General features: G+C 37.6%; 1 protein-coding gene across 8 annotated transcripts in view; it reads right to left on the bottom strand.

Annotated features, from left to right (window-relative positions):
* Positions 1-23,367, bottom strand: part of rptor (regulatory associated protein of MTOR, complex 1) — a 431,784-nt gene that overhangs the window by 310,556 nt on the left and 97,861 nt on the right. For all 8 annotated transcript variants that reach the window (XR_010893517.1, XR_010893518.1, XR_010893516.1 and 5 more), the window contains exons 3-4: positions 4,182-4,284; positions 3,484-3,566 (exon numbers count right to left, since the gene is read on the bottom strand). Coding sequence is in view for 5 of the 8 variants with exons in the window: in XM_067374808.1 (XP_067230909.1) it covers positions 3,484-3,566; positions 4,182-4,284 (186 nt within the window). In the remaining 3 variants the exon portion in view is untranslated. The remainder of the gene's footprint in view (positions 1-3,483; positions 3,567-4,181; positions 4,285-23,367) is intronic.

Genomic DNA, 23,367 nt, shown 5'->3' on the forward strand with positions numbered 1-23,367 from the left:
GCAGCTTTACATATTAGAAGCACAGAAAAAAAAAGAGAAGTGGTTAAAAATAAGCTGTACAAGCAAGTGTGGTAATGTGTAACATATACAAGATGGTGCTACATTAAGCCAATGTTGGCTGACTCCCAGGGGTGGAAAAACACTGGGAAAAAAGTCCTAGGAGGGAAAAAAACCCTTGGAAGAATTATATATATATATGGAGATCAAAATCTGAATTATACATTTTTATTATTGAGATTAAAAATAGATTATATATAAATATATGTAAGCGGATACAGGGATTAAAAATCCCCGTATAAAATTAAAAATCTGAAAAAAAACTGTTGTATATAATACAACATTTTTAATAAAGCATTCCTTAGTTTCTAGTTCTAAAGTGACATTTTAGAATTAGTAACGGAAGCTTAGGCTCAACTGTTAAACTGTCAACTTGAGAGATTTGAATCTGTGGCAGAAGGAAGTAGTTCAAAAGAGTACAAAAGAGGGTTTTTAAAGACACTGTTGTTGTTGTTTTGATTTATTTACTCACTTGTGCTGTTGAACATGTGCCGATATGTATCATTGATGTCATGTACTCACTCTCATGTCATTTCAAACCTATAAAATTTTTGTTCATCTTTCAAACACAAATGAAGATATTTTTATGAAACCTGAGAGATTTCTGTCCCTCCCTAAAGTCAATTCCCCTAAAACTTAAAAGATCTAAAAAAGGTCATAAAGGCATTGTTAAAATTATAAATCGAGCAGTCTAATCCAAATCCATGTCTTCTGAGGAGACACGATCACTTTATATGATAAACAAATTTACAACGCACATACTGTAGTAAACAAGGTTGTGTGTACGTGACACATGAAAACGACATAAGGGTGAGTAAACGAAGATAGAATTTTAATTTTTGGATGAATTAATAAAGTCTGGCAATAGTCATTTTGATATGCTTTGCGATCAGGACTGTCATTGATCATCTGAAGCACATATGCACTAGAGCGGCACTCCTCAAAATGAAAGTGTAAATATAATTTAAAGCAGCACTCCTCGAAGTGAAATCAAAGCAAAATCTAACTCACCATATCGCATTTTAAGTTTTTGCATTATGATGATTCAAAGCATTTTAGATTGTTTATTCTTATGTCAGTGTATAATCTGTGCGTGTGGCAGTACTGAGTAAAAGAGATTCAATGAACGCAATGGAAGTGCGAGTGTAGGCCTACTGCATTAGAAAAAACAATTGAAAGTTCACTACTATCATTACTACTATATTTAATGTTGAACATAATGTATAATAATGCAAAGGGGCAATATTTTCAGCTCTTGATGATGCCAAATGTCTGCTTTAACCAATAAAAAAGGGCTTAAATCTGCATCTGAAGCGTCCTGCTCTGTGCATAAGGCGTCAGTGATAGTTTTTTATTTTGCCTCTAGAGGCCGCTCTTGTACATTATGATGTGACCGGACCTTTCTCAGCCACTACAGCAACAGACGCAACCCAGAAAAACAACTTGTATGGATATTTGCCAATAAACAATTGTTTCAGTAAAGGGTTATAATGCCAATTAATCTGCAAAACCGATGAATCGGTCAACCTCAACCAAAAGTCACAGCAGTTCCAGGACAGCAGCGCCAGATGAGCAGTCCCATTCCAGAAATAAGAGTGGATCTTATAGCATCATTAAAGTTAGATATAGTGGTGGGGTGGGGTTGGGCAGTCGTATGGTGGAGCTTATAGATATAGTGCTGGCCTGGCGCCGCTACCCTAAAACTGCTGTCACGTATAGCACTGCAGTTCTGCAATTAGACATATGTCGATTATTGTGGGATTTTATTTCAGTATACATTATGTGCACACATTTCCGCCTGTAAATAAAATGAATGAGAGAAGAGCAGTGATCACACCCTCTCAGCTCATGAATATGACAATTCTTTCTCACAGCTCTAAGAATGCCAGAGTCAAGAAGCCCCTGCAGCAGACCCTGCCTCACAAACACAACCCCTTTTGACCCACAGAGCCAAGGACACAGACACCTCTCTGACACCTTAAAGCTCTGCACCTTGCTGAGAGCATTTACCAAAGATGGTAGAGGGCAAACACAGCAATCTGTTGGAGTAAATGGCCTCTTCTCCAAGAAGATGTAAGCTGATGTCCTGAACAGCTGCAAACCTGAGCCACTGCTGCACCTCACTGCCAAAAACTGTGCGCAGAGGCTTTACTGGACTGATCAAAATATGTACAAGTGATACAGAACAACACTTTGTTTCTGAGTGTGGATCAGCTCTCTTGTGAGAATTTATAGTTTAAGAACAAAATGCCTGTAAAAGTAGCCACAGCCAACTGGACAGGTCATTTTAAACAACCATGTTAAGGCTGCCTGCTGTACACCAGTAGTACTAAAATTGTGCTAAAATATGCAGCTCTTACTCATCTCTTGAGCAGTTTAGTCCAAATTTTCTAAAGAGACACAATCTTTTTATATGATGAACAGAATGAATTTAGGCTTTTATTCACATATAAACATTCATTAACTCACACATTAGTTGTTGTAAATGGAAGCTCAAGTATGTTTGCTTGACATGCGAGAACCAATGAGGTTCATTCTCGTGTGTTATGGAGCACGTTTTGAGCTTCTGTTTATGTCCACCGATTAATGTTTATATGTGAATAAAAGCATAAATTAAATATGTTCATCATACAAAGCGATCAAGTCTCTTCAGAAAATTTGGACTAAAGTACTCAATTCATATGGATCAGTTTTAGGATTTCTTTATCAACTTTTTGAAGCATCAAAGTGTCAGTTGCGTAGCTGTCCATAGAGAGACAGAGAGCTCTCAGTTTTCATCAAAAAGATCTTCATTTATGTTCTGATGATCAAGTTATGATGTTTTGTTTTCCATACTATGGAAATCAATGTGACCCAAATCTGTTTGGTTACAAACATTTCAGAATATCTTCTTTTGTGTTCCACAGAAGATATAAAGTCATACAGTTTTGGAACGACAGGTTAAGTATATGCTGACAGAATCTTATTGGATGAACTATCCCTTTAATGAATTTTGCTGTAACATCAAAGTTGCTGGACTGTGTATCAGCATGTGAGTATAAGAAGTGTAACAGTTCAGTTTGTATTGTTGTTTGGGTGTGGTTCAATATGTTATTGTGCCAGTTTTTCCACTCACAATTATTGACCGCTTCACACCAAAATGAGCAAAAGATGATGCCATTAACAGACTAACATGCTAACTCTAATAGTTCTTTAGTCACTCTCCAACAGCAATGACACCACCATATGCCTAATTATTTGCTCCTTTATATTCTTCTCTGAATATGATGCACCGGTGGTAAGACACCGCAATTCACTGCAAATATTCATACAAGACTATGGGTGGAAGAGGGTTTTCTTTTTTCCTCCTTTTTTCTTACAGGACTCATTTCAGCTCTAGTAGGTGTGTTTTTTATATGAGGTAACAGCAGGGTGGACAGCTCTTACCCTGGGCTGCCAGTTCTCATACTGTTTCTGCAGGTTGGCGCCTATCGTCTCCAGGGCTTTCTGTGGACTCATGGACAGGGGGTCTAGAAGATAAGAGAAAATACACATTACAGCATTACTGTAAATTCAGACACTGCTATATGCTATACTCTACACTAACACTGTTATGTCAAATGATATACATTTTTTTTCTAAGGAATTGTCTAGAAGTACAAAAGTCACCCCAGAATAAAACCTGGCTGAAACACAAGTGAAATATATAAAATGGGAAAGCACTTAAGTTGGAAGCTAAAAAACAATACAAAACACAAAAACAAAAAAATCAATTCTGTATGGATTATGAAACATTTCTGCACTGTACACATGTCATAACTACTGAAATACAAAATAGTAATGTTGAACTAGTTTTCTCTGAGGAAAGTGTACATTAAATTGGTTTATAGCTGAAATCATAGAGGAAAGGAACTAAAAAATAATCTTTACTAAATCAAACTGGCTTACATAGAAATCAATGACGACTGCGATGTGAACATTTATTCATTGTCATACATTCAACACTGCTTATTTCTCAGATTTTTCAGACATGTACAAAGTAGTCCATATTTATTACACAAGCACATCAGACAAGGGGTGATGGAGGAACAGATTTACAACTGAGGGGGAAGTCATTGGATTGGTGTATGCATGAGCAAACTCACCTATCCAGCACTCTAGTCTGGCACAGGGTGAAGTCTTGACTACATCAGGAGGGTCCACGCCAACATTGAGACATAAAACTAGAGCCACACTTACAGTTTTCATCTGCAAGAACAAATAGTGGGGAAAAATAAAACTGTAAGATAATTTAAATTACTCTTAAAACCTAATGAAAAGGTTAAATTACTCAAAAATAAAAGCCTTTATAAAAGCAGTAAAATGACTGTAAAAGATCAATGAAGGAATTTAGATACTGATAGACTTCAATTCAAGACACTAGTCGCGTTTCCACTGTCGAACCAAAAGTGAGCATACTAGTGCATGCCAGGGCCAGTCGCATTTCCACTATCACTTCTGGGGCTTGATTGTGCATCCTCTGGGCTTACTCAGGGCTGAATAGCTTGGTCCAAAGCAGGTGTGCTTATGAAGTAAGGTGGTGTTTATCTGAGTCAGGAGACATCAGGACCGCTGCTCATTTCCCATGTTTTCATGTCAGGCTACCAGCTAACCTCAACATTTAAGACATTTTAAACAATTTTCAAAACACATTTTCAGAAACCAGCGAGTGTTTGAAATAAATTCCGATTGCGATCCGATGGGCATTCTGATCACTGTATGATGCAGAAACATCAGGGAGTGGGACTACTAGGTGGAATGAAGGAAAGTTAATTTAGATTCAGAATAACTAATGGGGTGATGACTTGATGATATAAGTGCAATAATTCCAAATGAATTTCCAAAAGATAAATAATTCAATTAAAAATTAAATTTTTCTTTTTTTTTTTTTTTTGCCATCCTGACTGTGCTGCTGCCCTAGGCAGCTGCCTAGTTCTATAGGCCTTTATCACAGTACGTGTGTCATCACATCTAGCTTTGATTAGAACCGTAAAGAATTTCCACCTGTATTATTGTCAATGGACAGGTGCCAGTTTTGAGAAGAAAATTATACTTGTTTCGTTTACCTTAACAATAAACTTTATTATTTAAAACTGTTTATTTAGACTTACATGATATCCTACCATGTATGTCATCTTTCATTTGAATGTGTAACATTATCTGAGCAATGTGATCATCAGCGCTGCCGGTGTACTGACTGCATGAGATTAACGAGCAGTGTGCAGCTCAAGTTACTGCCGGAGGAATCATCGGACTGATTTCATTTTATTTGTAATGTTATTTTGTTTATTTTTGCAATATTTAACCACCCATTATTGTCTACAGCATAATGTTATCCAATCTTGCACTCAAACACGGAGGATAAGATTTGTTTACGATAATCAAACCTGTTATTTTTAAATTATCTTCTACGGCCTGGACATATTCCTTTATTTAAACAACTTCAATTTGATGCCAGCGTCAAAGTAAGTCCATGGGAAAAAAAAAAGTGAATATTTTTGTTTAATACAATATTACAATATAATACAATATAAAAAAAATATTTTAAGCTTTGTCTAATTAAAGCTCTTTTAAGTGATATGTTGTTTGTATTGTATTTTTGCAGTTCTGTAAGGTGCTCAACTCTGAAGTATTGCGCAGACATATAACCTACATAATGGCTTCTGCGCTCCCCTTTAAATAACGAAATATGCGTCAGAATATTATGATGCCTTTTTTCTTTGTTTCACAATACTCAATTAATGATAGTAAACAGAGGTTGGTGTGTTTAGAATAAGTATTTGTGTTAAATTTTACAAAAATAAAATCACAACATTCCCGTGCTATGGGCACAGCCAATACTAAAGGCTGCAGTGGAAGTTTTTTTACGCTCCTAATCGAAGCTTCCATTTTTCGAACACAGAAGTGTGATAAAGCCCAATAAGCACGTGATACCCCAAACATAGCAAGTGTTATGTACTATTAAACTGTTCTGACTACGGTTTGGAATCCAAAAACAAAACAAACAAAAAAAAAATTCCAATTCTGGAATCGGATACTTATTATAAAATTAAAGGTGCCCTAGAATCAGAATTTGAATTTACAAGAGTTCAGTACATGGAAAAGACATACAGTGAGTTTCAAACTCCATTGTTTCCTCCTTCTTATGTAAATCTCATTTGTTTAAAAGACTTCCGGAAAACACTCGGATCTCAAAATAACACTGACTGTTCCGTAACAGTCGGGATCATTAATATGTATGACCCCAATATTTGCATAATGCCAGACCATTCGACTCATTGGACAAGGAAAGGCAGTATTAACATCTGGATCTGTGCACAGACAAGGTAAGCAAGCAAGAACAACAGCGAAAAATGGCAGATGGAACAATAATAACTGACATGATCCATGATATCATTATATTTTTAGTGATATTTGTAAAGTGTCTTTCTAAATGTTTCATTAGCATGTTGCTAATACTGTTAAATGTGGTTAAAGTTACCATTTTTTCTTACTGTATTCACGGAGACGAGAGTCGTTGCCATTTTCATTTTTAAACACGTGCAGTCTGTATAATTCATAAACACAACTTTCTTTATAAATCTCTCCAATAGTGTAGAATTAGACGTTAGCCACAGAGTATAGCCTCAAACTCACACAGAATCAAACGTAACCATCTAAATAAATACTTTACTCACATAATTCGAAGCATGCATACAGCATGCATGACGAACATCTTGTAAAGATCCATTTGAGGGTTATATTAGCTTTGTGAACTTTGTTTATGCAATGTATAGTCGAGAGCTCGTGGGGCAGAGGGAATGCATCTCTTAAAGGGGCCGTGCTGAAAAAATCAGTGCATAGTTAATGATGCCCCAAAATAGGCAGTTAAAAAAATTTATTAAAAAAATCTATGGGGTATTTTGAGCTGAAACTTCACAGACACATTCAGGGGACACCTAGGACTTATATTACATCTTGTAAAAAAAACAATCTAGGGCACCTTTAACATTTTGATTCCTCTTATCGTTTCCTTTGTGTGCAATTTAATATGACTTTAAACCATTCAAGCACAAAAAGATGTCCAAAACGTGCTCACAAAAAGCCGCCTCTCATACTGTATAGTCCTCTTTTGTGTCTTTTTGCACTTGAACGGACAAATACACACAAAAATATGTCAAAATATACTGGTAAACACAGTTGGTTATGTCTTATGCCAGGTTCAGACTACACAATATTTTTGTCTGTCACAATAGTCACTGTGTCAGATTACACAATTTTGACTCCTAAAATCTCATGTGGTCGACAAGAAACATGACGGACTACACATTGCTACCCGACCTTTCATTGCGTGCTGATACATGCTGTCATCGAGAATATAAGACTATGGACTGACAGAGAGTGCCGTAAGCATAAACAAACAATGGCTAGCAGCGTCTTGTTATCAGAAAAGCCCAAAAGTGGACACATATCTGGATTGCATAGATATTTGGTTTTCCACCAATGAGTACTGAGATAAAATGTGTTTTATTTACCTTTTTCACTCTGTAACTTAATCCCTCAAGGAAATATCATAAAAACAGGAGTATTGTTGCCATAGCTCCACAAATATTTCCTCCATTGAAAATTCCACCTAGCAGGAACGATATCATTGTCTCTCTTTCGTTTCGGCATGTTTGAAAGCATGCAGGAAGGAGCTTCTGTGCTTCTATTGGCCAGTGTCACACATGACGGAGCTCGTCATGGATGACTGAGAAAAAAATTAAACATGCTAGTTAGGGATGCTCCGATCAGGATTTTGGCAGCCGATACCGAGTACCGATTTCTTGTCATGGTGATCAGCCGATACAGAGTACCGATTTCAATGCTTCACTGATTTGTAAGCTCTTTGATCACCTTTTTTCCAGATAAAAAAATACTATAGATGTTGCCTTTATTATATTTTTGTTCCATTTATGTGGTAATGTATGTAATGCAACTATAGTTTTAACAGGGCACTAAATCACAACAATTATTCATTATACAGTGAATATTTTAATATGCCTTTAAAATGGTGTTTCTGCACAGAAAAAAACAAACAAACAAAATGAAGCAGTCTGATGCAGCCCACAAGGTTTATTTAAAAATTGTACAATAGTAAAATGTTGATGACAAAATAAACATTTAATCTCCTAAAATGGAGAAGTCTGAATTAACTTAAACATTGTCCAATACCAGTCCTAGCAGGACAACATAACCAAGAAAAAATAATTTTAAAGTCCTAAAAGAACAAATCGGATAAGTGTGATGCAGCTCATTAGGTTTACTTAAAAACGGTCCCATAGTAAAATGTTGAGGACAAATTAAACATTTAATCTCCTAAAATGGAGTAGTCTGAATTAACTTAAAAACATTTAAACTCCTAAAATAACAAATTGGAGTAGTGTGATGCAGCTCATTGTGTTTAATTAAACATTGTCCAATAAGACTGAAGAGGAAAACATAAATAGAAACATTTAAACTACTGAAAGAACAAAATGGAGTTTGATGCAACTCAAGAGGAACTCAATGTTATTTAAAGATTGTTCAATGTTAGAGTGAGAACAATGTAAAATAGAAACATTTAAACTCCAAAATGGATAATTCTGTTATAACTCATATGGTTTTTGTCCACATCTTCCAATATAAGGAAAATTTAATTAATAGAATCATTTAAACTCCAAAAAGAACAAATGGAGTAGTTTGGTACAAAAAAATAACAGGAATATAATTAAGTGATTGTCAAGCTACAGAATAGTCATTTGTCCCCTTTCTACTTAATTAGGTAAGGCAAGTTTTTTTTTTAATAAATATAAGTTTTTCTGCATTTTGGGAAGACAGTCTATTCCTCTTCTCATTCAAAACGTGTGCGGCTGTGCTGAATAGCTATCGGCACTCGTCGATGGAGCACTAAGGTAGACTTGTGCTGCCTCTGCCAAAGTGGGAAACCGGCCTTTGTTCTTCTCCCAAAACACCAGCAGTTCAGCAGATCTTGGGATGACAGGCTCAGAGAGGTACAGATTCATCTCAGGTGCTGCCGAATCACTTTCGCTGTATGCATCACTGCCACTGGTGTCCTTGAGAATTTCCTCATGCATCTGCTGCAAAGAACTAGATGGAAGAGCTTTTGGTGTGACCACAGTTCCTCCCATATTCGCTCCAGAGCTATGTCCTCGCCTCACTTGTACATCAAGCGCTTCACTGAGCAGTCTGTGTGCCTCTGGTTTGATTTGATCATCAAAATATCTATCCTTGTACCTGATTTTGAGGGGGAAAATAACCATCATTAGTAAATTATAGCCTTAAATTATACTATATTTAATTTAATACTTTCACATACTATGACACATTTGTCACACTCAAAGCCTTTTTTTTGTTTTAACTTGATGTACAATACCATAATTATATGTAACCCTGCCTGTGTAAACCCAGCTAAAGTCTTTGATTTACTGTTTTCTACATACAATCATCCTATATAATATATCAAAAACATTCTGTGAAAAATAACTTTGATATCTTTAATATTGACTGAGTAAGACCATTTCAAAGATTAAAATCGTAGGGAAATTAATTTAAAAAAAACTTTAAAGCTGTTATCTCATGTGATCTCATTAGATTGAGATTTTGTGATGGATTTCACAGACAGGGTCACATACTATATGAAATATAATATACATTATATCTACAAAATTAAATAAGACTTACCTAGGATCAAGGACCGTAGCCACAACATATACAGGTTCCCTGTCAATGTTGGAGAACCTTCTTACAACAGCTTCGAGAAGTGTTTGTTTCGACGTTTTTACTCCATGGTCCGAGTCGGAATCTTTCTCAAGGAGACGCTTCAGGGCACTGATGGATGGGATGACGTCAGCCGCGGATGATTTTAATGAGCTAATCTCTTTGGTCAACTCTTCAAAAGGTGCAAGGATGGAAACCATATTTTCAATTAATTTCCATTGTGTTGCATTGAGATTCGGGATGTCATAGTCAGCTGTGTATGCCATCAGAGCATGTTTTTGTTCCAGCAGAGAGTTGAGCATATAGTAAGAACTATTCCATCGTGTGTCGACGTCTTGCTGCAACCTTTTAGAAGACTGACCAAGTTGTTTTTGAATATCTCCTAAACGCGAGTAAGCTTGGGGCGAATGTTTAAAATGCCCAACAATGCGCCGGCCAATCGCCACAGCGTCACGTATAGCCCGCTGTGATAGAACTCCCTCATGAACCACTAAATGGAGAGTATGTGCCATGCACGGCACGCTGCGAAAACTGCAGTCCCTCATGGCCTTTGCTATATTCCTTGCATTATCGCGTATCACGACATGCACCTTCTCTTCAGGTATGTCCCAAGCTTGCAACATGTCTTTGTATTTAGCGACTAAAGCCTCAGCAGTGTGTGCGCCAGGAAATTCTTGGGAGTGGAGAATCACTTGCTTCTTTTCAAAGTCTTCAGTTATCCACTGCGCTGTCAAACTTAGCATTGACATAGGGGATACGCTAGAGCTCCAAATATCAGTTGTGAAACTCACCGCAGTCACATTTTCGTGAAGGAGACTGTGTATGTGGCTGTAGACAATTTGATATAACTCTGGAAGAGCAACATCGGTAAAATATTTGCGCCGTGGCAGTTGATAACGGGGTTCAAGATGTGCTAAAAGGCGTTTAAATCCAATGTCTTCTGTGACTGACAATGGCTGGTTGTCAATGCAAACAAATTCCATTATCTTCTTGGTTATATCCTTAGCTTTCTTGCTGTCTGGTGTGTAAAGTTCATGTTTTTTCAGAATGTCTGTAATGGATGGCTGAGTGAGAGTCGTATTACTAGTTGTTACCGTTGCCTTTTTTGCAGTTGCCAGTTTTTCATATTCAGCATAAGTCTCGCGGTGGCTTGTTCTAAGGTGCCGAATCAGGTTCGTTGTATTGAACGTTTTGGACAATACTCCTCCACGAGAGATTTCTTTAGAACATACACGGCAAATCGTGAATTTTTCATTGTTTCTCGCAACGTCATAGAAATTCCACACAGGTGACGACATGACTGCAGCGCTATGTTCCCACGCATCCTCACACTCACGCGCTGACGTCATCAAATTGCGAACGGTTCGTGAGTTCGGCCAAGTTAGTGAGTACCGGTCGAGTCATAAAATATGATTATCGGCCGATACCGATCTAGGGCCGATCGAAGCATCCCTAATGCTAGTCTTTCTGTCGTGAAGCATCGCAGACATGGCTTCAGTTGTCATTAAATATGGCACACTACACGAGCTGAAACGATTGAATCTTGCGTTCTGACACCCATTGTCGTTTACGAATCCCCACAACACCCTAAGGGTGTACTCAGTGTACTCACACTAGGCACAGTTGCCTTGAACCGAGCTTGAGCGCGATATTCCCCCTCCCCACTCCCCCGTTGACCTGCACTCACACTGCACTTAACATTCCATTGGTGGTGGTTGAGGAGATTCCCCCTTCAATATGTAAAGCGCTTTGAGTGCCCAGAAAAGCGCTATATAAATGTAAGGATTATTATTATTTATTATTATTCCAGGCCGAAGCACGCTTACGTCAGAAATGCACAGATACTGCCTAATATATTTATTATTTATGCTGTGCAGTGATTTTCACTTGCACATATGAGAGGATTATTACAGCAGCTGACGTTAATGGAGGAATTTAAAGCAAACTACAATTTCTGTTCATCAATAAGTGTACTATCAGAGAAGTAATAAAGATGTTTGCCGTCATAATGATGACAGAAGCACACAAAAGTAATAACTGTTCCATGCTCAGCACGGTTTGCGCTCACACTGCACGCGAACCACGCTTGAGCCCAACCGAACCATGCTCTGGCCCACCTCTTCCAAGCGGGCCAGGGCCGGCTAAATGAACCGCACCAGGGCATGGAATGGAGTGCTCACACTTGTCAAGCGAACCGGGCTTTGAGTGTGAGTACACCCTAAGTCAAGCAGATCGTGGCAAAATCGGGCTAAAATCGTGTTGTCTGAACCAGCCTAATATTTCTGCTACCGTCTCTATAATAACATTAATCAATCTACAAAATACAGAGAAAATTCACTCGTTGTTCTTGACTGGATAACTTTTGTAACTATATTTGCAGACCTGCCAACCTTGGAAAAAATGTTTGAGTACCAGTGTGACGGGATGGGAATTTTTTGTTTTTTTGTTTTTTTACTTTTTTGAGAATACAATACTCAAAGCACACACCCATCTTCGTTAATCTAATTTTGACTGTTTAAGTTTTTTTTTTTTATTTGACAATATTTTTATTTAAAAATGTCACTACACCTGCTCAAAAATTGAGCTAAAGGAATTTTTTTTATTACATTCTACTGTAATAAACATTTATTACATTTACATTTTTTTTTTTTAATTCATGATTATTATTGCATTGCATAATGTGTTCTTAAACTGACAACGAGGGGGCGCTCGTGCGCAGTGATGGAGTAGACGTGTTTCCGAAGTGCTCCGTGTCTTCTCAATTTTACTTTCATATCATTGCACCTTAACATTATTTTACGCTGGTTTCTCCTTAAAACTGTGCTGTAACCTTTCGGGAGTGGGTTTATGTCAACATGCCTAAGAAAGACGATAGTCAGAGGGATACATCCAAGACGAGCCCATCGTCCGCTAGCAACGAGGCTATTTTAGCTGGTATCGCTAACCACGGGGCTGAGCTTGCGAAAATCACCTCTCTCGTAGATGGCTTAAAGAAATCGATGGAGGACCGCCTCGAAGCAATTGAAGTAACGCTATCATCGCTTCAGAAAAAAAAAACATGAAACTGAGCCCTGCCTCGATGATTTCGACGAAGCCATGTCAGCTAGTGACAGCCGCATAACAGCTCTGGAAGCTACGTGCAACGAGTTACAGGTGGCCAACGGTCTCCTCAAGGCTAAAGTGAACGATTTGGAGGGCCGCTCCCGCAGACTCAATGTCAGGATCGTGGGCATTAAAGAAGGAGAAGAGAAAGGCAGCCCTACTGACTTTGTTTCTAAGCTGATCCCAGAGCTACTCAGCCAAGACAACTTTAGCAGGCCCATAAAAATAGACCGGGCCCACCGTAGTCTGAGACTGAAACCACAACCTAATGAGCAGCCACGGATCATCATTGCCAAGGTCCATAACGATCGGGACGTGATCGACATACTACGACTCAGCCGTCAACAAGCACCGCTGCACTATCGCGGTGAGAGGGTCTCCATTTTCTCCGACTACACAGTGGAGGTCTCAGCACAGCGGCAAGCCTATACAAACGTGAGCAAGAGGGTAACTGAAGCTGGTGCTAAATGTTCCTTGCGTTTTCCAGCCAAGCTTCACGTCGACTACAACAACACATCTAAGATGTTTGCGTCACCAGAAGATAGATAGATAGATATATATATAGATAGATAGATATACAGTATATATATATATATATATATACACCATATATATATATATATATATATATATATATATATATATATATATATATATATATATATATATATATATAAATAATCAGACCGAAAATATATATATATATGTATATATAAATATATATGTATAATATGTAAAATAATCAGACCGAAAAAAAAAAAAAAAAAATATATATATATATATATATATATATATATATATATATATATATATATATATATATATATATATATATATATATATATATATATATATATATATATACACAGTACTGGTGTCACTGGTGTCAAAAGTATTCACATTCAATACTCAAGTAGAAGTATAGATACTAGGGTTTAAAAATACTTCTGTAGAAGTTGAAGTATCAACTCAAGCTTTTTACTCAAGTAAAAGTGTAAAAGTACTGGTTTCAAAACTACTTAAAGTATAAAAGTAAAAGTAATGTAAGGAAAAAAAATGCCATTAAGGACAAAAGCTTAGGCCGCGCCACAGGGGTCTATTGTGCACTCCACCTCCTCAAAATGTCATCAATAACCTTTATTTTGAATGTAAATGTACATCCAAGCTTAACTGCAGGAATCTGTGAGGGCAGCGGACAAGAAAAATGTGGGTAGTTTTGGTGTACCCAGGGCAGGCTTAGTAACAATCAGGGCTTGACATTAACACCCGCCAACCCGCCAAAGTTTTCAGCTGTTTCAGTTCACACCGCACCGACAAACGCCAACAAATTCGTCTGTTGGAGTTTGTTGGATAGGTGTTGGCGTTGGTTGGAGTCTGTTTTTACCAGACTGAACATGTTTAATCGGCGTTTGTTTGGTCGTCTGAGCATCCAACAAACGGCAACAAACTCTTGGTGTGTTCCAAATGGGATATATCGCCCTCCGAAGGGCACTTCGGAGTGAAAACAATCATGGCCACCATACTGAAGGGTCGTTCCAAACCAAAGTGTTCAAAACTGGCCACTTTAAAGGGCCCTTCGGAATGAAGGATTTCAAAGGGTATAACTGATGGACACTTCGGACCACCATGATCCTTTGCACAGTGAAGTTGTTTGTCGTCACAGAATGGGTACAGGAGGCTCGGAGTTTGATTTTACTTATAAATGTATGTATAGTATTTTTCTATTCTACTGTAATATTTAGGCTATACAAGTTAGATTTAGTACATTATTATGGTCAAAACGACATTGTACTTCAACAAAAATACTTTACAGCTCCCTTTATCAGTCCATTCAAATGTTTCAAATACATAGACACAATATACATTATGGTGCGATAAACCAAAAATCAATAAATAAACTAACGTTAAACAAAGGGCGCAGCTTGCGCAATCTATCCTCCTTGATTGTCTCGTTAAGATGACGCAGAAGTGCGTTCCAAAAAAGGAGTATTTTTGACCTCTACACCCTTCATCCCTTCAAAGCTCTCACTCTGGAGGCTAAACACTTTGAAGGGATTAGGGCATAGGGATGAGCCCCTCCGAATGGAACGCAGGGCCTGACGTAATCTGACCTGGCCACGAACCGTTGCCATGACGATGAGGCAAGTCCCCTGCAAAGACAGCTGTTTGATCGCGCCCGCGCCTCACGCACACACAACAAAGCACTGGAAACGTGACATTGCAGCTTGTTCGTTATAAAAAATAAAATACAGTTTAAAAAAAAAAAAACATATAAAAGGAACAATAGTCCGTAGTGCAATCTGTGCCATTCAGCAAGAGCACTGCTCCACTTCACCGAAAGAGAGAGGTATAACACCATGAGAGCAACGCAGGTTTACCTTCAGTTTCGTTTTAAATTAATTCATTTTGGCTTGTTTAGCTACATGGTAGTATATGACTATGGGTCACATAAATAAAAAGGGTCGCGCTAAAAAAAAATTTAAAAACCGGTGTATACGCTAATTTATTCAAACGTCTCTCTACCGAACTAAGTTACCTAGCTTAATTTGCAGAGGACGAAGAGAAAGCACCCGTTTGATAGCCTAAATGAGCCAGTAGTAGAGAAATAATCTTTTAAGAAATAATCTTTTTCGAGTAACGACCCCCAGCACTGTCGTCCTTGCTGGAGTGTGATGTGATTTGTGATTTGTGATTTGTGACGTGCAGGTGCGCTGGATCGCGTACAACCCAATAGGGTGTCAGAATTGTATATGTTTATTCTCATCCAACCACAATCAAATTCACTCTATCCAGATGGCGCGATTTATCTGGATAGTTTTTTTTTTTTTTTCAAGCCAGAATGAAAACAAGCCGAAATGAAATAGGAGTAACGAGGCTATTTTTAAAATGTAAGGAGTAGAAAGTACAGATAATTGCGTGAAAATGTAAGGAGTAGAAGTAAAAAGTTGTCTGAAAAATAATTACTCCAGTAAAGTATAGATACCCGAAATTTCTACTTAAGTAAGGTAACAAAGTATTTCTACTTCGTTACTTGACACCTCTGATATATATACATACATATTATACATATATATTTTCGGTCTGATTATTTTCATATCCACTGTTTTGATAAAGGTTCAGGTCTAACTTTTATTTTCAGCTGGTTATGGATGCAGCATACGGCAACGCTATGTGTTTAAATAGCGTTCCACATAGTGTGCTTTCTCGGATACATATATCTAGCATTGAGACAATTTTATTTTTATCCTCCATTTGCATTCATTGCACTGATTATAGCCTCCCACTTGTTATCTATATATCACCAGCATGTGTTCTGAATATTGCATACATTGTGTACTTCTTGAAGGTGCAATATAAACATTTGTTAATGTGATGGGGAGGAGCACGGAGCCCTGTGGTAAGTGGGCTTCTTTGTGTGTAGTTTGGCTGGCTCTGTTACCCGGCAGCCTCCTTGTTAGCTTGTGGGATGTACCGCTTAGTTCTTTTAGCGGATTTGGGTTTTGGGTTTGTTTTTTTTTGTTTTGTTTTTTTGTTTTTTTGTTTTTGCCATTTGTTGCTTTGCCAGCCCTCTGTATGGCGTATGTCAAATTGTACCTTATGTCCCTCCTCATAGATCTATGTCACTTACTCACTTAGGTCTGGGATGAGTCACATCACTTTTACTTCCTGGAATTGTAGGGGTAGGGGTATGGGAAGTGCTCTTAAAAGAGGCAAAGTATTCACACATTTGAAGTCCCTGTCATCTGATATTATTTTTTTGCAGGAAACCCATATCCAACCTTCAGAGCAGAGGCGTTTAAGATCTGCGTGGATTTCTCAGGTGTATCAGTCCACCTTTTCTTCCAAGGCGAGGGGGGTTGCCATTCTTGTTCGCAGAACCATCCCTTTTGTATTCAAATCGCAGACTACCGATCCAGGAGGGAGGTTCATACTTGTCACAGGTACGGTCAATTCAATTCCTTTAGTTCTTCTAAACATCACGCCCCAAATTTCGACAACCCTGACTTTTTCTGTAAAATATTCAATTTTGTCACAGAATACAATGATTACAGCATAATTATCGGTGGAGACTTTTGAACGTTTTGTTCTTTTTTCTCCCCCGTGCATGGTAGTTTCACAAGAATTGACTATATGTTGGTTGACTGCAGACTTATGTCGAATGTAATAAACTCAACTTACCATGGTATCTTAATTTCCGACCATGCACCCCTCTCACTGGTGATTGATTTTAAGCTCTATACCCCTCAATATAGCTGGAAATTTAACCCCTCTATATATTGAGATGACATGTTCAGTGGCTATATATCGACCAAGATTGCTGATTTTATGCTCATTAATGACAATGGGGCTGTTTCAGACTCCACTTTGTGGGAGTCGTTTAAAGCTGTGATAAGAGGGCACATCATCTCGTATCAGTCGTCTCGCAAAAGGGCCAGGCTCAGGCGTCGCACTGATATTCAGGCTGAGTTAGCAGAACTTGAGGAGGATTTTCGAAACACAGGCTCTGAAGATACACTTAGCTCTGTTTTGAAAGTGAAATATGAATACAACCATATTCTAGGTGAGCAGGTAGGGAACTATATTCGTAAACTAAAGCAGAAGTATTTTGAGCTGGGCGACAAGGCCGATAAATTGCTCTCTAGGCAACTGAAGGGCATCATATCTGACAGGGCAATACATAAAATTTCCTCTTCCACTGGTCAGCTATTAACTGACCACAAGCAGATTAACGATAGATTATTTTAGTTTTTTCAGCCAGCTAACTGGCTGAAACACATAAATCTGTGTTTATGCCTCTGTCTAATGATCTTGACTCCAGTTTTCTTCTCAATCTGCCTTTCCGAGTCTCCCATGACCACTTTTCTTATCTGGGGGTCAAAATCCCCAGAAATCCAAAACTTCTCTTTAAACTTAATTATATGGATATGATTAGCAGGCTTAAGTGTATGATAGATAAATGGAAACTTCTCCCCATCTCATTGATTGGCCGTGTCAACATTGTTAAAATGGTTGTGCTCCCTAAATTTACTTATTTCAGAACGTGCCAATTTTCCTCACTTCTTCCTTTTTCAAGATGCTAGACTCTATTATCATGCCCTTCATCTGGGCCTCCAAGCCCCCCCGTATTTCAAAGGCCCACTTGCAGAAGCCCACTGTAGAGGGGGGTTTAGGCCTGCCAGTCTTTCGTCACTACTACTGGGCTTGTAATGCTAGAGCATGGGTTTTCTGGAATAGGTACACAGCTTGGGGTGCAGAGATGGACGGACCCAACCCTAGATGGCCTGAGTTTGAGCTTTCTAAAGCCATTTCACTTACTGGTGCCGCCATTCTATTCTCAAAACCTAATATCAAAATTAATCGCTACGAAATAATTTCTTGCTCTACAACTCGATTAAAATCTTAAAGCAAATCAAGGTAATTTTGAACCTCCCAGATAACTTAATTTATGCCCCCATATGTCAGAACCCCTGTTTCAAGCCTGGCTTGATGGATGCTGTTTTTATGGTCAGATAAAGGATTATCTATTATTAGGGATCTCTACATTGACAATAATTTTGCATCTTTTGCCCAGCTCCAGACTAAGTTCAAACTCCCTACAAATCAATTTTTTCGTTATCTACAAATTAGGAATTTTGTTAAACATACTTTTTCTCGTCTAGATGCGACCCCCGTGCAACATGACTTTTTTGATATCATGACCAGCCCTCCCACCTCCAAACATTTGATTTCTCGGTTTGTAAATCTCTTCGCAGCGGCTACCCCCTCTCTCCATATTAAAGAGGCGTGGATTAAGGACACTGGTGAAGTTATATCTGACGAACTATGGGCAAAAGTGTTAAACAGGATAAAAGCATGCTCCATTAATGCTCGACTTCAGCTCATTCAGTTTAAAGTAGTTCATAGGCTGCACTATTCTAAGACTAAACTGAACAAATTTTTTTCTGCTATTTCCCCCTTATGTGACAAATGTAAATCAGCTAATGGAACTCTTGGGCATCTTTTTTGGTTCTGCCCTAACCTCACTAGATTTTGGGTTGACATTTTCAGATTGTACAGTGCTGTCTGTAAGAGACAACTGGCCCCGGACTGTCTTTTAGCGATACTGGGCTGCTCCAACAGTTCTTTGGCTCTTCCATCCGCTTTACAACAAGCCCTCATGTTCGGTATGGCCATTGCAAAACGGGTAATCCTAAAGGAATGGAAGTCAGCTTCCCCTCCTTGCTTCAAGACATGGCTTAATGATATGGTTTCCTGTTTACACCTTGAAGAAGTGCGGTTTTCTATGTCTAACTCTCAAGATAAGTTTATGAAGATCTGGGGCCCTTTCATAAAACACATCAGGAAGGATAGTCCACAAACTGGGTCCTAAAGGCAATGTACTGGTTTTGCTTTTTTAACTTTGTGTAAGCAATCTTTATTGAGACTTTGCCACTTCCCTCCGGCACAGGCCTCCCTGACTTTCTCTGTATGAGTGGACTCTGTGGGAAATCTGTTAAGTCAATTGACGCCTATAATCATACTTTTTCCTTCTATAAGATCTTCTTTAAGTGCTGGCTGTTTTTTGGTTTGTTTTTTTGTTTTTTGTTTTTTTTTGTGTGCCTTAATTGTCTGATTCACTGCCTTTTTTACTCTGTATTATGTGCACTTGTGTAAACAAAAAAACCTGTTTAAATAAATGCAATTTACAAAAAAAAGAAACACAAAAAAAAAAAAAAAACTGACAACCACAAGTGAATCGCATTCATATATTTAATATGGACTAAAACATTTTGTTTGAAATTTCAAGTAGGCTTTATTTACATACAACTAACCTGACAGTTGAGTCTTTTATACAGGTTTTGAAATGAAAACTAGTCTAAAATTAAGAAACCTTTAGAAAACAGTAAACACTGAGTTTACATGCGATTCATTTAAAATACTTAATTATTCCAATATCCAAATATGATACTAAATCCCACAGAAAAAAAAAAAAGTGTTTCTCTTTGTAACATGCTGTCCTTGAATTATAAACAAACATTTGCTGAATAAAGGTTAGCCAATACAAACATATTTATAGAAAACAGTTGACAATGAATAGAAAGGACCAATAAGAGCAAAACGAATTGAGCATTCAAGAATATCAAGTTAGTATGTTTTCTGACAAAAAAAACAAAATAACAAGCAAGAACAAATTTTAAACCAAGCACGCCAATTTTTATTTTACAATGATCTTCCCTCTCTGTGCTCCCGTGTGCGTTTGTGTATGAGAGAAAGCTCGCGCAGCTCTGAGACAGCTCTGGTACTTTTAAATGCATAAGTAACTAACGTGCTAGTTTTCATACAATAAGTAGGCTATGTAACATAATTAGGTACTTTAGTTAGTATTAACACAATAACGCAACACATGTAGGCTACGTTTCTCAACACTGAGAATAAATAAATAAACGCATGTTTCTCCAGACTCGCGCTTGTCAGCCAGTCACACATCACAACATTTTCATAATCACTAAGCCATATAGCGATTTTAATTTTATTTAGATTTGTTGTTCAACATTACTTGAGCATTTTATTATGTTTACTTCAAGCAGTCAGAAGTACCGTGACTAGTACTGTTCCTCGCTTGAGATTTCAGTCACTGAGAAGGCGTGAGTGGAAAGAGGATCGAGTGGGATTTTTTGTTGCCGTCTCTTTTTATTGATAGGCCATACGCATTTTTCAATCATCCCCTCTTGCTATTTGGGAAAGGAGCCCAGCACTCAGATTGGTCGAACTCTTTCTTTTGCTGGATTTGAGTACTACGCGTGCACAGAGGAGTCACCGGGCTTTTGCATAGTATAAAGTGACAAATTGTACCAGCGTACTTTGAGGTCAAAATGCGTACCCGCTACGCAAAATGCGTACATGTTGGCAGGTCTGCTGAATACCTGAAAATCTTAAAACACAGTTTATTTCAATCGTAAATTTCAGTTGTTTATGTTTGTGCGATTGTTAATGTGTTTATTTGTTTATTTGTTGTTGTTGTTGTTGTTGTTTTAATTACTGAGTGTTTACTTGTCTTTAATAATGCTTGAAATGTATATTAGTTAGGCTAGTTGTTTTTGCTATGGTATTTTTAAACCATAGGCAAAAGTTGTTTCTGTAAGTGTTAGGGGTGCATTGATTCAGATTACTCACGGTTCAATTTGTATCACGGTTTTGGTACGGTTTGGTATGTGTCTATGTTCAGGTAAAAAATGACAACGATCAAATAAAAATAAAGAAAATAAGAACAAATAATCAAAAACGGCACAAATAAATACAGTAAAGCAAAGATACAAATAAATAAAGCTTTTTAGTTTTTCATGTATCCAGTTTTCAGGTACATAATTTGAATAGCTAATAAAATGTAAAACAACATTGCATGTCATCTTCACTGTATAAATTAAATAAAGATCAATCATTATTAATTAAGTTACTATTCAGCAGAGTTGGGGGACTCGAGTCACATGACTTGACTCGAGTCTGACTAAGTCGCACATTTTAGGACTCGAGACTTGCTTGACAAATATTAACAAAAGACTTGACTTTGACTTGACATTTATGACATGAGACTTGACTAGTTGTTTATGTTTGTGCAATTGTTAATATGTTTATTTGTTGTTATTGTTGTTGTTTTAATTACTGAGTGTTTACTTGTCTTTAATAAGGCTTGAAATGTATATTAGTTAGGCTAGTTGTTTTTGCTATGGTATTCGAGAATCGAGAAAGAGCTATCAATCTATCAATTCTTTCTGTGTCTGGGCCGGGTGAGGTTTCCTGTATTGAGTCAAATTAAGCCGCAGGCTCCACTCCTGGTGGTGCCCTTCCGTCAATTCCTTTAAGTTTCAGCTTTGCAACCATACTCCCCCCGGAACCCCAAGACTCTTGGTTTCCCACAACGCTGCTCGGAGGGTCATGGGAATAACATGGGACTTGAGCTAAATGACTCGAAATAACTTGTCTTTTGTTTAATAAATATCTGTTTTTGAATGCGTAGCAACCTAACCACGTGACGCAGCAGGCAAGCAGGGAGACCTATCGTGAGCTCTCTCATGGACAGACAGAGCATGACTGAACATGGAAGGTGCTATGCCAAGAATAATTAAGGAAAAAAAAAAACATTTTGGACATGTTAAGAGTTGACTTTGAATTGGTTTTGTGTTCATTAAACAGAAAACTGGGTTAAAATCTTTTCAACGTTTTCCAGTTTAACGTCAAAAATATTTAACCCAAACGCAGCATCTGTTTTTTCTGTCATCCTTTGGCTAGCATTACAAATATGATCATGCTCTTATTTATGCTTTTAAACCATTTAAGCGCGCCAAAAGAAAAAAAAGAGGACGCGCTGTCTGTGAATGTCACGCTTCAACGAACAATAACATAATGCCAAAAATGTCAGTTTTGTTGAGTATCCTCATTAGAGCAGCCTTGAATGAGTTAAATAAAGTCTTAAACGAAAGTAAATAGTTGTGAGAAAGTGGGTAGCACGTGAGATCCATGTCGTGCGACAGATCTTAAAGTGACAGCAACCAATGATGTCGGTCATTGAAGAACAAAGGTTACAGAGAAAATGATCAAATTTTTTTTTTTTTTCGCAAGTGCAATGCATTGTAAATGGTTAATCACTGTTTATAAACAGTATAAATAAGGAAATGTCAGCTTTTTTGCAATAGCACTTAGTATGTGTACAGTAATAATTGATATTCAGTGTTAGACTTTGAGTGAAAAGCCTATTTATGAGGATGCACATAAATATATTGTACACACACACACACACAGAGTAAAAAAAAAAAAAAAAAAAAAAAAAAAATCAAACAGGCTTGCGAACCCAACCATGCACATGCAAACAATACACTTTTCACTCACGCATATGCATGCACGCACACACATTCATTTATTCATTTTTATTTTAAAGGGGTGGTTAAGAGGTTTTTTTTTTTTTTTTTTTTTTTTCCTATGCTTGATTGTGTTTTTGGGGTGCAGTTTAACATGTCTTAATGCTTCGTTGTTTTTTTTTTTAAAAAGCCGTATTTTTTAATTTTTGTTTGTAAAGGTAGCTTTTAATTTATAGCATGAACAACTGCTTGTCTATGAACATAGAAGTTTGGGTGTTTGTTAGCGTTTGTTGGAGAAGTATGCGATAGAATTTAGCTAACTGGCTAACGAAGCAAAAACGCGTTGGTCTTTGTTTACGTCCTTGATGCAACCAAAAAATAGCAACAACTATACATTTAAAAGATATGTACAAACAATAAAACGTACTTACAGTTTGTGGCCGATAAACAGCTGCTTCTGCTTTTAAAGAACTGCTTCATTATTCAGTAATAGCCTTTGTGCAAAACCAGCATTGAACTCGTGTAGATTCTGGAAGCGCCGCATCCAGTGCCGCATCCAGTGTAGAAAATATCACAGATTATAATGGGTTCTATTATCTTTTGACGCGTTGCGCCGCTC

Source organism: Chanodichthys erythropterus, chromosome 21, assembly GCF_024489055.1.
Source record: "Chanodichthys erythropterus isolate Z2021 chromosome 21, ASM2448905v1, whole genome shotgun sequence".
Taxonomy (NCBI): Eukaryota; Metazoa; Chordata; class Actinopteri; order Cypriniformes; family Xenocyprididae; genus Chanodichthys; species Chanodichthys erythropterus.